At 59.1% G+C, this 14,739-nt stretch overlaps 2 protein-coding genes across 3 annotated transcripts in view; both read left to right on the top strand.

The window, feature by feature from the left end:
* Positions 1-6,711: 6,711 nt before the first annotated feature.
* Positions 6,712-11,096, top strand: TNFRSF13C (TNF receptor superfamily member 13C). Of its 2 annotated transcripts, none has more exons than XM_049626444.1 (3): positions 6,712-6,981; positions 7,334-7,576; positions 7,984-11,096. In XM_049626444.1, exons 1-3 carry the CDS (start codon positions 6,837-6,839, stop codon positions 8,163-8,165), a joined length of 570 nt encoding a protein of 189 aa, XP_049482401.1. In that variant the 5' UTR covers positions 6,712-6,836; the 3' UTR covers positions 8,166-11,096. The 2 variants fall into 2 exon arrangements, with proteins under 2 accessions (XP_049482401.1, XP_049482400.1); XM_049626443.1 differs by having other exon boundaries at positions 7,250-7,576.
* An 886-nt stretch (positions 11,097-11,982) lies between these two features.
* Positions 11,983-14,739, top strand: part of SHISA8 (shisa family member 8) — a 12,135-nt gene continuing 9,378 nt past the window's right edge. The window contains exons 1-2 of the mRNA XM_049626731.1: positions 11,983-12,000; positions 12,265-12,291. Of these exons, the coding sequence (XP_049482688.1) occupies positions 11,983-12,000; positions 12,265-12,291 (45 nt within the window). The remainder of the gene's footprint in view (positions 12,001-12,264; positions 12,292-14,739) is intronic.

Raw genomic sequence — 14,739 nt, 5'->3', positions numbered from 1 at the left:
CTCTCTCTCTCTCTCTCTCTCTCTCTCTCTCTCTCTCTCTCTCTCGTCTCTGTGCCGTGTTTTCTTTGCCACCTGGTGCCATTTAACAAGAGAAGTGGCATCACACTCCAGCCAAGGACTTGAGAGCTTTCCAAGTGCCGGGGGAACACGATGCTGTCGACTGCTGTCAGCTCCAGCGGGCTTGGCAGGGGCCCAGGAGCCAGAGGCTGCCTCTGCCCCACAGCAGAGCTGAGCAATCAGTTCCCAACCAGCAGTTAGCGGCCCTCCCAGGCCTGCTGCCCCCGGCCAGGGAGTGTGGCTGCTCGGCCCTGTCTGGAGGCCAGGGATACGGCCTGGGAGGCAGTCCTATCAAGGGAAGTGATGGAAAACCAGTCTTGACGCCCCAGTGGTGCCTGGAATTGGTGCTTGGTGCCGTGTGGAATCACCACGGTGGAGGGAGACGGGAGAGGCTGCCCTTGGCTTCTTATGATCTCGTGACCTTGGGCAGGTCACTTACCCTCCCAGAGCCTCAGGTTCCTTATCTGTAGAATGAGATCAGGCTAATTAACACCTTTCTCCCCAGCCGGTGTCAGGACTGAGCGTGAGAAACCGTTATTTTAAACACAAGACTTTAAGCAAACGTCAGCACTCTCAGGCTGGCCTTGGTCTCAAGGTGGGCATGTTGGAGGCGGTTACAGGGGGTGGGCTAGCGGTCTGAATGGGTGGGCGGCCTGAGGCTCCTGGAGGAGAGGCCTTCGTGCCGGACCTCGAGCCGCCGCGTCCATGCTGTCTGAGTACGCGGAGGGAAGAGGGGGGGTCGGGCCCCTGCTGTATGGATGAGGTATCTGAGGCTCTCAGAGGGGCGGGGCCTGTTCGGGGTCCCAGGTTCCTTGTTCCTGGGGCCCACCCCAGGGAGCTCACACCCTCTGTAGGAGATGGCCCAGGCCTGCGTGTCTGGCCCTGATCTGGCAGTGTTTCCCACCCCTGCCGAGGAGGGGGCTCTGCAACGTGGCACCTGAGCCTCCTTCACCCCTCAGTGAGCAAAGGCAGGGGCGGCCCCGGGGCTGGGCTCAGACAGGGGACCCTGGTCACAGAGGGGAAGTGATGCAGTGGGAAAGGACCCAGCCTCCGAGTCTCACTGACTTGGGGTCTGTGGCCAACCTGCAGTGTGACCTGGGGCAGCTCACTTCCTGTCTTCCCGTCCCCACGGCCTCTTGAGGTTCTTGTAAGTCTCAGCTGCACCTGCCCCGTGTGTGCCCTCCACAGGCTGGTTGTGCCCAAGGGTGTGGGCGGCAAGGGGAGCCCTGGGGAGTTCTTGAGATAAAGGCCTGCCACAGCCTGCCCCTCCCCCCACGTACCTGGTGCTGGGCCAGGCCTACCTGACAGGCCCCCGGGCAGAAAGGCACCCTTTGCCCGAGGTTCCTGCTGGCTTAACCTCCTTCCCTCAGCCTCCCCTGCTGAGGACCAGCTCTGGAAGGGAGACAGGGTGGGTTGTCCCAGTGCCCCTGACCTGGACGGAAGGCAGCCTTCCTTGGAGGCCGCGCTCTTACATCAGAAGAAATGCCAAAGGCATTTGGGGATCCCTGGGAGCTAACATTTGGCAGATGCCCGTTCTGGCGATATAACGGCCCTGCAGAGCCAGGCCCAGAGGGCTCCCAGAACCTGATCATCCTCTGCCGTGTTCAGCCACACGCTCCTCAAGGGCTGGACCTGACCTCCTCCCACCTGCTGACCAGGAGAGGCCCCCACAGATGTGTGTGCCGTGGTAGCAGTGGTGAGAGCTCAGGACCGGGGGGCTGCCTGGCTCGTCCCTGATCCTTCTGACTCTGCTTTCCTCTTTGTAAAGTGATATTCACGATGCCACTTCCCCTACAGGGTTGAGGCAAGCACTGTGGATTCATGCAGGGCACAGGGCCAGGCAGGTGACTAGTCGGTACTGGCCACTGCCGTTTTCCTGGTTGCTGTGCCGTTCCCTGGGCCTCGTCTGCTCCTCCCTAGACATCCTGGGGGAGTCACTCTCCCCTCCATCCCTGTGTTCCAAGTTCTCAGCAAGCCTTCCCGGCCCCCCCCCAGGCCCTCCCTGCCACCCTTCCCTCCTGAAACTGTCTCCCCAGCACTTCCCAGCCCCTTACCCACTGTACGGTTTCACCATTTAGGCTTTGTCCCGGTTGTCCCCCCAGAACGTAGAACAGTGCCTGGTATATAGTGAATCTCAGTAAATATTTGGTGAACGAATGGAGGTGTCTGCTCACGGAGTCGGCCTGTGCATCATTCATATGGGACCAAAAACCTGAAGGAGGTCCAGAGCCAGCGGCCCTTGTCCCCACCTGGTGCCTTGAATGAGGCCTGAGGGAAGGCAGCCGCTGGAGAGGCTCCCTGCTCTCTCACCTCCCCACCCCTGCCTTACAGCAGCCTTCCACCTTCCACCTGCTGGCCCGGAGCCCAGGAGATGGGGACTCTACTCCCTGTGGCTGTGATGCTAATGAGCTGGGGTCTCCATTCTGACCTCACTTTGAGGGCCGTGTCCTCTATCTCCGGGCCATGCTGAGAACGGGCTGCCCTGGCCAGCAACCCCGAGGAGCGTTAGACTGCGCGTGTGTGTGTGCATGTGTGCATGTATGGAGGTGGGGATGAGGGCTGGAGGAGAGGCAGCTTGGGCGTGTGAAAATCTGGGCAGGGATCTTGTAACTGCTTCCTGGAAAGGCGTAGCTGCCCTTTGCACAGCTTGGAGTCAGGGGGAGAAGGGCCAGGGACTCTCCAGCCCCACAAGGACTTTTTATCCATCCTCTGCCTCTCCCACCCCTTGTCCTAGTGTCCAGAGGCCCAAAGCCACATTCTTCCCGCTGTCCCCAGCGAGAGGGACTTTCTGGCAGTGTCCTGTTTGCTAGAGCTAAACACACGAGAAAGGCAAAGGGAGTCTCTACCCTGGGGACCTTGGCCGCTCCTGCTCCTGTGACGAAATCGAAGGGGAGAGCCCACAGGGCCCAGGAGGGCAGGGAAGCCAACAGAACAGCTCACACTGCAGACCCCTGTATGAATCACAATACCCGCTCTTCTGCAGGAACTTACATGAGAATTTAAAGGCGCAAGGCAGGATAGGAGGAAAAAGTCCACAGGCTCCCTCTGGGGACAGCAGGGAAAGGCCCCTTCTTACTCACGGATTTCTGTATTGTTTGAGGGTTTTTTCATGAGAACGTGTTCAGATATTACAGAATTACAATAAAAGCAATTTTTACGTCAGGAGCACACGCATCCTGGGTCTCCGCGTACTTTCACAACTAGATCTAGGGGGCCGGGCGTCTCTGTCCCCCAGGGACTGCCCCAGCTTGACACTGAGCTGGCCCAACTGGCAGTTTCCTCATTTCCCCCACCCTGTCCCCGAGGCATGAAGGGTACCGGCCACGCTTCGCAGTCGGGTGGGCACAGACCCTGTCCAGACTCCCCGTTCGCACTGGGTCATCCCTTTGCCCTCGAGAGTCCCTGTTCCCCATCTGGAAAACGGACATTATAATACTGCCTGTGTCAGAGCCATTGGGAGGGTGTTTCGGGGGGAATTTGAGGGACAAAGATCGTTGGAGACTCCTTTTTCCCTGACCCCAAATTAATTATTTTTTTAAACAATTCATCAGTGAACGAAAACGTGAGAACACTAAGAGACATTCGATTAGGTAGGCTTTTTTCAGCTACAAAGTCCCTTATTTTCTATTCAGTACGTATGAGGTGATGATATCAAATTATTTAAAGTAAAAACTATCAGGGCACCTGGCTGGCTCAGTCAGTGGAGCATGTGACTCTTGATCTCGGGGTTGTGAGTTCAAGCCCCACGTTGGGTGCAGAGATTATTAAATAAGTAAATAAAAATAAATAAAAATCTTGGGGCACCTGGGTGGCTCAGTCGGCTAAGTGCCCAGCTCGGCCCTTGATTTCGGCTCAGATCATGATCTCATGGTTTGTGAGATTGTGCCCCACGTTGGGCTCTGCACTGACAGCACAGGAGCCTGCTTGGGATTCTCTGTCTCTCTCTCTCTCTCTCTCTCTCTCTGCCCCCTCCCTGCTTGTGCTCTGTCTCTTTCTCTCTCAAAATAAATAAACATGAAAAAGATTTTAAATAAAAATCTTAAGTGAGTAAAAATGATCAAAAGAACAAAAATTTGCAAAAACCACATTGATTTGCGAAACTAACTCCTCTCTCGGACACCACGTCTCCGTCAAGAAGTGACATAGAAGACTTGAATAAAGAAATTCCTGATCTTGACTGAAGAGCTGTGTAAACCAAAATAAGGACTACGTTGAGGATTTAACCTAATGTTTACCACATTGGTCTGTTGGGGAAATTTCTCTTAACTGCAGAGTCGAGATTCAAGGCCTCCTGCCCCCTCCCCTTTCAGGAGCCACGAGTGAAGAGGTTTGTCCAGGGCCAGGCACCTGCCCATGCCACTGACCTGGATCGCACATGCTTCTCGCTGTTACCCCTTTGTCCTGGGCACGTGCTCCGGGCACACAGGAGGCACCGAGGGAACGGTCGCTGTCCTTCTCTGGCTTGGGCCCCTGAAGACCACCTCCCGTGCTTTCTGCTGGAGCCGGTGCAGCCACAGTGAGACAGACAGAGGCCCACGCGGCCTGTGCAGAAGTGGCTCACGGAAGTGGCCCCAGGCCGGCCCCACCGGCCCACCCTCTCCTAGGGACGGGGTCCTCACGCCAGGTTCCCACAAGACTCCGTCCGCTCGGCCCGAAGGCGTGAGGTTTAAATGAGGCGTCCGGGTCCAATGTAAGGGCTCTGCGGTCCTGAGAGCGAAAGGTAGTAACGGCACCACTGTGATGAGGGTGGGGATTCCGCCCCCACCTCCCTGCCCCCGCTCCCCTCCAGGCCCCTGGCTCCCCCACCCCCTCACCGCACACCCACACTCGCACCCACACCCACCATCCCGGACCCACTTCTCCTTTGCAGCTGCCCTGCCGCCTACACCTTCCTGCCATGGAGTTGCTGGCCCGTGGGCAGGGGACGGAGAGGCAGTGGGCCAGGGCTCCTGGGGGTCAGCCGACTCAGGGGTCCGTGAGTCCTCAGGGTCCCCTGAGCCAGAAACCTGGGGACCAGCCTTTCTCGCCTCACTCCACAGCATCACTCTTTGCTCCTAAACAACTTCTATAGTTTTACTGTTTTTAAAATTTGTTTAAAGTTTAATTTATTTTGAGAAGAGAGAGAGCACAGGGGAGGGGCAGAGAGAGAGGGAGAGAATCCCAAACAGGCTCCGTGGGGCTTAATCTCCTGAACCCGTGAGATCATGACCTGAGATCAAGAGTTGGATGCTCGACCGACTGAGCCAACCAGACTCCCAGCTCCTAAACAGCTTCCAGATGGTTCCCCTCCCTGGTCCATAGTGTCCTGTCTCCAACTCTACAGCAGCCAGAGAGAAGGCCCCTTCTAAAGCAGAGTTCAGAGAAGCTCTCCTTTCACTCCAGCACCTCCTGGGGCTCCTCACTGCCCAGGAGCCTGAGGTCTGAGGCCTGGCCCATCTGCCTCCCCCCCCCACCAGTCCTTCTGCAGCATCCCCTGGGGCAGTGGCCATGCTGTCCCCTCTCACCTCTCTCTGCCTTTGCCCTTGCCAGTCTCTGCCTGGAAGCTTTCCCTACACCCTTGCAGCTGCTAAAGATCTACTCCTGCCCCCAAGCCCTTGCTCTGTCCCCTGGACAGTAATTCCTGCCTCTGTGCTCCCCACCCCAGACCTGAGTGCTTAGGGGTCTGGTATGGCCCACCAAATCTGTGCTGAGGCTCTCTGCCAGCCCCTGCCCCCAGGGAAGGGGCAGCAGGTGTCAAGGAAGGCAGAGGGGGCCTGTGCGTATGTCTGACGCTCAATCTGAGAGAGCTGTGGATGACAGGTGGGGGAACCCAAACACTGGAGAATAGAGACAGACAGAGGGGACCTCCGTGAGACACAGAGGCAAGCAGGCCAGGATACACACAGCCTTGGGGAAAGGAGTTGGGATGGGCAGGCTGCCCATGGGGTCTTGGTCTGTCTGTTCATCTGTCGGTCTGAGTCTCTCTCCTGCCTAGGATCTGGAGATGGAGCTGTCTGTCTTCGAACCCTCGGCTACCCTCCCCCTATCCTGACTGTGCTCTCTACTCCAGCCAGAGGGTCCCCACTATCACGCAGATCTGACTATGACACTCTCTGCTTAAAGTCCTGCATGGTTGGTTCCCCAGTGCCCTCAGCCAAAGCTCCTTAGCCCTCAGTTGAGGGCCCAGCCTTCTAACCCAGCACTCCCTGGGCCCGTCCACTGTTATGCTCCCCTAGACCCCCCTCCATCTGGCGAACGCCTCCTCCTCATCACCTCCTCTACAAAGCCTCCTCCCTCTCTCTCCATGTCTGCTGCTGCTGCTGCTGCTGCGAGGCACTGTCTTTCCCTAACATCCGAAGAACTGAACCCGCTCTGTCCTGGAAGAGCAGGAAGTTCCCCCAGAAGAGGAGGCAGGTGAGGTGGGGGGGACATGGGGGTTGGGGATTGTCTGGGGCTGTGGGCTGGCCTTGGGGAGAAGGACAGGGGAGGCCACCCAGAGGTCTGTGTCCTGACTACAGGGGCCCATCCTTTGCCGTCTGAGAGAAGGCCCCCATCTGAGCCCAGCACGGTCCCAGCGCCCAGCAGAGGGCGGCCCGCCCAGCATCTGGGGGTGATGGTTGAGTGGTTGAATGGAGGAACCACAGGTAGAAGAGAAGGTGTGGGGTGCAGGGCCTCGGGGCCCTGGCGGAGAGTGGTCCCACCCCAGCAGGCGGGAGGGCGGGGCACAGTGGGTGGGCCCCTCCCGGTTTCCTCCTCTGGCTGCTGAAGCCAGACTCAGTCCCGGCTGTGTGCGAGGCAGCATGGGCAGCCAGAGGAGAGGTGCCAGGAGCCTGCGGGGCAGGGAGGGGGCGGCCCCCACCAAGTGTGTGGCGGACAAGTGCTTTGACCCTCTGGTCCGAAAGTGCGTGGACTGCAGGCTCCTCCGGACGCCAGAACCCAGACCGGGTAAGAGTCGACCCGCTCTGCCAGCTGGTCAGCGGGGCAGCCCTGGGGAGGGGGAGGAGGTTCCTGCTACCGCTGCCCCACCGCTGCCAGAGCCCCAGGCACGGCCCCCATCTGCCCCAGGATGGGTGGGGAGGGGGCGACTGGGTCGATGGGGGGCCGTAAGCAGGGACCTGGATGGGGACCAGCGGTCACCACGTGGCCCTCACCGCCCCCTCTCTTTCCCTTCCCCTGTCCACCCCGCCCGGCCCTCCCTCCCCTCCCCGGCCAGCCTCGCCTCCTCCCGACCCTCCCCCTCCCCGGCCGTCCCTGCCCCCTGCCCCCTGCTCTCTCTCCCCGTCCGCTCCGCCAGCAGCCGGGCCTGGCAGCCTGGCGCCGGGGACCGCGCTGCAGCCGCAGGAGTCGGTGGGCGCGGGGGCCGCCGCCGAGACCGAGGCCGAGGCCGCGCTGCCTCTGCCCGCGCTGCTCTTCGGCGCCCCCGCGCTGCTGGGGCTGGCGCTGGCCCTGGTCCTGGTGGGCCTGCTGAGCTGGAGGTGGCGGCGGCGGCGGCGCCTGCGCGCGGCGGCTCCCCCGGGGGACCCGGACCCGCACCCGCACGGTGAGTTCTGCGGGAGTGGGGGCAGTGGGAGGGAGACTGGACCCCGGGGCAATGTGGAAAGGGGGAGGTGGGGGGGGGTGCGCGGGGCACCAGGGCGGGCTCTGAGGACCTCAGGCTGAGTCGGAGTGAGGGACACAGCTGTGGCCTCCCAGAGCCCTCTGAGCAAGAGACACAGGGCTCCCACACTTCTCCCTTCCCCCTGCGCTCCCCGTTTTGCCAGCGCCCTCTGCGCTTCCTGTCCTGAGGGCCCATCACGTGCCACCCCTCCCCACCCCTGCAGGGGGGAGTTCATGACTTATCTCTCCATTGGAGCTTCCAGAACAGGAGCGGAGGCGGGGGGAGGGGGGGGGGAAGGCTGTGATGCAACCCTGACCTTGCATTCCCTGCCCCCCCCCCCCCCCCACCAGAGCCCCTGGACGATGTCATCATCCATCCCCCGAAACCCCTTGATGCCACAGCTCCCGTCTGGCCTCCACCCAGAGAAGACCCAGCCAACACCCCACCTGCCCACAGCGTCCCTGTGCCAGCCACAGAGCTGGGCTCCACTGAGCTGGTGACCACCAAGACTGCTGGCCCTGAGCAACAGTAGCGACGGAGGGGGCAGGAAGCGACCCCTGTCCTCCCTGTGAGCTGTCAGCCAGGGGCCTGGAGGTTGGATTCGGCTCTTGACTGCAGTGCCCACCTGCCCCTTTTCTGGGAACCTGGCTGCTCCCCAGCTAACCCTGCAGAACCACAGACTACAGACCGCAGAGTTCAGACGGCAGCGCGTTGTATGGCATGTTAGCGTGTGGCTTAAAACCAGACCATCGCTGGCCGCCGTCAAAGGTGGTGGCTGAGCTCCTGTGCCTTTGTGTGGCTGGGGCACTCTGTGTAGGAGGTTTTTCTTTAAGTGCAGGGAAGCCACCGTAAGCCAGAATGAATCTAGGAAAATGACTGAGTAGGAGGATGCTTAATTTGTAGCTGGGTGTTGTATTTCTTTAATACTTGCTCTCGGAGCTGTCCTGCTTTAAAGCTGATGCAAATGGCAGTAATGAGTAACCAACTGAGGGGTTTGCTTCAGGGTTTAATAGAAGGTGATTTTGACAAAGAGCCTGGATTGCGCTGATTCTCGGGTATCTGTACCCCAGGGTCAACCCTGCGCTTGGCCCAGTCTTCTAGGACCTAAGATGCCTTTTTCACCCTCATAGCAGCTTCCAGAGCCCCCAGCTTGCACCGTGAGAGGAGGTATACAGCCCCTCTGGGGCTAGACTGCAAACTCATGATGAAGGCACACGGCCGAAAATCTCCCCAGAGACCCCACCTGGGGTCCCAGCTGCCTTCAAGGCACACTCAGCTGTACCTAGGGAAAGGCCCAGAACCTGCAAGAGGTTCCTTTGTTCAGAAGCCAGAGCGGGGCTGTGGCCTTGAACCAGCGGGACCTGATGCCCCTTGAGCTCCCCTCTGTCTGTGGTCCACCCTCCTCAAGCTAGGCCCCAAGTGCTGGGGTCACTTGGCCATTCTATGCCAGCCCCTGGGATCACCCATTGTCCTAGGGGAACTGCTCCTCCGACAGCAGTGCCCCCTGCTCTGCGGCCCGAGGCTGAGACCATCTCCTCTAGTTGCGGACCATGCTACACTTGGTCAGGTGCTGCCTCTCCTACTGGCCCTCCAACACAGGGTTAGAAACTCCTGACCGGATTGGACAGTCCTTGGGACTTGTCACAGCTTAGCGCCCTCACAAGAAGCGTGGACTAGGAGTCAGAAGACGGAGTTTTGGGTACCATTGTGTCTCACTGGAGAGCCTTGGCCATGCTCTGTTGCAGGCATCAGATGCTTTCCGCCCACCTCTCCCTGACCTTCCCGGCAGACCTTCACCCTTCCCGCCCACCCCCCTTCTCAGCCCAGAAGATGGTCTGGAGCCTCCAGGACCCTGACCCTCACACTGAAGTCTTCCTAGCCACTCCCTCCCTGAATGCATCCCAAGTGCCCCTATCCGCAGGCTGCCAGGTGGCTGGGGTAAGGTCAGGTGGCTGGCGGGAGGCAGGAGGGTGGGAAGCAGGCCCAGACATCCAGTCCCCTTCAGCTCGGGATCGGGGAGTCTGAGCTGTTCCTCCTGGCCACTCCTACCTCCCACTCACCTTTTCCACCGCAGTGGGGGACCGGGCCCTGGAGGTAAAACACGTGCGTAAAACCCCTCTGGGGTCCAGACATGCAAACCTCTGGCACCGCTGTGTCCCAGTCAAACCCCAGCTTCCCCTCTGGTCTCGGTTTCCGTTTCTGAAAAATGGGGGGTTGGATGCAAAGTGCTCCTCTGGGCTTATGGCCCTTAGAGGAGAAGAACCGGAAAGAACCTTAAAGAATCCTTACCCCCACCTCCCTCCATTTTATAGATGAAGAAATTGCCCAGAAGAAGCAAGTTTCCTGGGAGAAGAACCGGGAGCAGAGGTGGGCAAAGAGGGGGCCAGTCTCCCCCAGGCCCCAGTCGCCCAGGGGCTTCCAGTCCCTGGCTCTCTGTCCGGGCAGTGCTTTCTAAGGAGTCTTCATGAAGTTACTGCATTTGACCTTAATGACAGCACCTGGAGGAGGGCATGGGTATTTGTTTGCTTTAAAAAAGGTTTTTGTGTTTTGTTTTTTTCATTAGAAAAAAAAAGGGACGCCTGGGTGGCTCAGTCGGTTAAGTGTCTGACTCTTGGTTTCTGCTCAGGTCACAATCTCACAGTTCATGGGTTCAAGCCCCACACCGGGCTCCATGGTGTCAGCGTGCTTGGGAATTCTCACCCTCTCTCTCTGGCCCTCCCCCAGTCACTCTCTCTGTCTCTCTCTCAAAATAAATAAATAAACCTAAACACAAAATCGAGACCTGATTTGTTGACATTTTGGAAAGTTCGACAGTGATCCAGGGTGGAGTCTATGGAGAAATGACCCATAACTGGTGGGTTCTCTATGTGGTTGTAATTACATAAACTCATATCTTGGCGGCCATATTTGGTGAGTTTTCTCTTGTCTTTAAATACTTTGCAAACAAGATTTTCAATATTTGTAGAGTTTTCTGCTTGAGCCTTTGGTTGATTTTGGTTTTTGCTGTTGTAGCTGTGAGGCAGGAGTACCTCCTCGACATAAATCTTTGCCCGAGTTTTTTTAGGGCCCCTGTTGGTTGAATTGATCTGCTGAAAATCTGATTTCCTGAAAATCTAAATTCTGTTCATGTCCATGAACAGGGATTAGATGTCCCATTTTGCAGATGGGAAGAACGAGGCCCGGGAGATGAAGGGATCTGGCCCAAGCTGCACTAAGCAGTGGTGGAGCTGGGCCGTACCCAGGCTCCTGTCCGTGTCCAGAAGGTCATTGGCCCAGGTGCCCTCCTTGGGAGTGCTGACTCCAGGGATTGATTCCAGGCTTTACGTCTTGTTTACATCACTGCTCAAAGATTTCTTTCCCAACTGGTCTCTTTTGGCTGTAAGAGGCACCCAAGATAGACTTTGGAAAAACTGCTTGTTGGGTGGGAACCAGCTGCCCCTCCCCCAAGCCTGTGTTTCTGGCCAGTTTTTCCTGAAGGAGGGTCTGGTTTCCCCGGGGTCCCCAGGGCCCAGGCAGGTGGAGGCGGGGTTGGCTCAAGTCTCAGTTCCTCCTGGGGCTTCCTGCAGGCACTTTTCACTTCCTGCCCAGCAGCCCTGGGCTCTGGGCTCCTGGTGGGGGTGGGGAGGCCCAGCTGGGGAGGCCAGGGAGGAAGGACTTGACCCCTTACCTCCCGCTGTCTCAGCAAGGATGGCCCCACACAGCCCTTGCCTTTAGAAGCTGGTGGCATCTCTCTGAGCCCGTCTCATCTTCTAAATGGAGCCCAAGGGCCAACCAGCTGTCCGAGATTAAAGAGGTCATGTGGCAAGTCGGGTCCTCATCCTGGAGTGCCTCCATCCCATCCTTCCCTGGGACGCAGACACTTCCTGCCCGGAGCCCCCAACCCTCAGAAATTCTCCTGGAAAGCTAGTTTCCCAGAGCTGGTCTGAGGCTCTAGTCTCGGCAGTTACCACTCCCACCGCTCATCCATTTACTGTCCCACTGATCACACCAGATCCAAACACACCCGCTCTGTGCCAGGGCCATTCTGGGCAATACCTGGAGGGTGGCCTCAGGCCCCACCAATAGGTCCTAGTGCAGTGGGAGAGATGGAGTGAGACACAGGGACAAAGCTGGCAATCCCTGCCAGACCCAGGGAATGCCCCAAACAGGGAGGTCATTAATCCAGCATCTAGAGCATGCTTTGGACCGTGGGAGGTATGCCCTGAGTCTTGCCCAATTTTCCTACTGGAATGGAGCAGAGAATGGGCATTCCTGGCCCAAGGGACTGTGGAAAAAGGTACAGAGGAGAGGGCACAGAAGGGGTCAAGAAGCAGGCCACAGGGGCAGGGGGAGCTAGAGGGTTGGGCACCATGGCCTCTGAGTGCCAGGTGAGGCTCAGAATCTTCTTGGCACATAAGGGCACCCATCCTCAGGGAACCCAGGTGCTTCTCCAGCCACACCATTTAGCGTCTCACCATTCCCTGTCCCGTTCCCTCTGAGAGCCTCCGGGACCCTTCTGGCACTCCTCTGGCACTCCTCTGGCACAGGGTGGGAGCTCACTCCCATTTGCTCTTTTGTGGGTGGCTCAGGCCACATTCGTCCTCACTCAGGGCTGAAATCTGACCTCTCTCCAAGCTGTGCCCTCTCCCCAGCTGCCTGGTCCTGACCTGGCGCTGAGGGTGAGGGCCGGGTAGGAACGACTGCCCAGGGTCACGCGAAGAAAGGGTCAGGGAGGAGCCAGGAAGACACATGCCCACGTTCCCAGCCCAAGCTCTTTCCCGGGGCTCTGCAGGGGGGAAGCTGCCCTGGGGACGCCCCAGGGGTCCCGGGGCCCAGAGGGCCTCTGAACATCTCCTCCTTCCCTTGAGCTGCAGAGAGTCTAGGATCTAGGAAGATGGCAGCGACTCCAGGGCAGGTGAAAGTCTCTCTCCGCGACTCCTGCGGTCAGCCCAGCAGGTGGCACCTCGACCGCCGGCCGCCTGGCTCGGGGAGCTGGGCTGCGGGACGGAGAGGGTGGGACCAGGACGAGAGGCGCGGCTGAGGGCGGGGTCGGGGAGGGAGGAGGGGCTGACGGACCCCGAGTCTCAAGGGAGTAGGGAAGGGGCGGGGCCGGGGCAAGTAGCAGGAGGGGGCTCCGGGCCGAGGGGCGAGGAGAAAGGGCGGGACCTGGTGAACGGCGGGACCGAGACCCACAGCGCCCTCTCCAAGCCCCGCACCTCCACGCTCACGCGGGGCTCCCGTCCTCACGTGTGTCCCGTGCCAGGAGAGGCCTTGTTTGGGGCGAAGTGTCTATGTCGAGGAGCGCAAAACGCCTCCCCCACCCCGGGCTAGGAACCGACTTCAGAATCCTGTCCAGGACCGGGCAGGCCGGCGGGACAGGGCGGGCCTGTTCCAGGTGGGTGGACGCGCTGTGTGGCCTCCGCTGAGCCCTGTCCTTAGTGGCCAGCTCCAGATTTGCATGTTCACTGGGGCCTTTGGAGGGTCCTGAAGGGGGAGAGTAATGCGGGTAATTCAGGTAATTCCAGCTGTGATGTCCTGAGCGTGACTCCGAGGCAGGGGAGGGGAGGGTCAGGGAGAAGGTGCGGCGGGACCGGAGGCTACACCCCAGCTCCCGGCACCACTTCCATCATCCCCCCACTCATGCCGCTCCCTGGCGACCTCAGCCTGGGTGCCCCCTCCCTCCCACAGGCAGCTGGAGCCTGAGTCACGAGCTGCCTCTCGGGGAGACAAAGGAGCCAGGAGCCCTCCCCTCCCGACCCCCTCCCGGCACTGGCATAGGCATCTGTGTTAGCAGCAAGTCCTTAGTTCTCTAGAATCTGCTTTTTGGGTAACCCTCCTTCGTGGAAGAAATGAAAACAAAACGGGCTTGGGAATGTGGCCTTTGAGGCTCGTGGATGGCACCCAGAGTGGCAATCGTCATCTCAGCATGGCGGCAGTGGGAGCCCCCACCCGACTGCATGGACCCGGTGTTTCTCCATCTGGGGCCCATTTGGCTTCTCCCTGCAGCCCTGCTGAAGAGGTGCTAGCAGCCCATCTTGCAGATGAGAAAACTGAGGCCTAGAAAGGTTGAATGGCCATATTAGAGCAGGAATTCCAACCCACATTACCCCAAAATGAAGGATAAATAGGCGCTGTCTGTGTGAGGGGCTGGAAAGGCATTCCAGGAAGAGAGAACAGCGCGTGGAAGGCCCGGGGGATCCTGTAAGAGTCAGGGCACACTGAGTGTGTTATCAGGGTGTAGGAGCACTTCCCTGGGCTCTGGGCTGGGGTCCTCCAGCTGCTCTCTCTTTTTATACTAAACTGGCCAGACAGTAGGTTTGGGCCTCACAGCGAAGGTTCCAAGCCAGACCCTGGCCCTTCCTGGCCGTGTGCCAGTCACAGCAAATCATTTCCCCTCTCTGGGTCTTGGGTTTGTCTCTAGGAGATTCCAATTCCCTGGCCCACCACTGGGCAGACTGGTCACTGACCCACAATCTAAAATGGAGACACCGAGGGCCATCCCAGGCTTTCCCTAATGTCCGTGACCTCTCAAGACCTTGAGCCTTGCACAGCCAGAGCCGGGCACCAGGCAAGGGCTCAGCAGCGTAGGAAGAACATGTGTGCACAGGGGCATCCACACTAACACACGTGTGTACTCACTCATGATACATGCCCATGGTGGAAGGAAGGCCCTCGTAATCATGCTCGCACCAGACATGCACTCTGGCTCACATTCGCGAGCACATTTAGACACCCTCACACTCAAGCTGCCAGAACTCAGAGCTGGGGGCGGGGCGGGTGCCCTTCAGGCACAGAGACACACGGCTCCTCTGCCCGCCCCGTGGGGCTCGCTGCAGATGCCAGGGGTTATTTTAAGCCTGGATCAATGGGCGATTTTTGGTGACACAGGCTTGGTGGGGGGGCAGGCAGAGGAAACAAGAGGCAGGTGCCCTGGTGCTGTGCTGTGGAGAGAGACCCCAGCGTCCAGGGAGGACCGCCTGGGCAAAGGGGTCAGTCTTCAGCTGAGCTGCTCCATTTCTAGATCCCCTCGCCCAGCAAATGTGCGGGCACCTGAGAGGCAGTGCCATGCAAATGAATGGCCAGATCCCAGGACTCAACCAGTCAGCTGTGGTCTGTCTCTGCATTTG

The sequence above is a fragment of the Panthera uncia genome, chromosome B4, assembly GCF_023721935.1.
Source record: "Panthera uncia isolate 11264 chromosome B4, Puncia_PCG_1.0, whole genome shotgun sequence".
NCBI classification, from domain to species: Eukaryota; Metazoa; Chordata; class Mammalia; order Carnivora; family Felidae; genus Panthera; species Panthera uncia.
The sequence above is the reverse complement of the archived record's forward strand: the minus strand, read 5'-3'. Positions and strand labels throughout refer to the sequence as shown.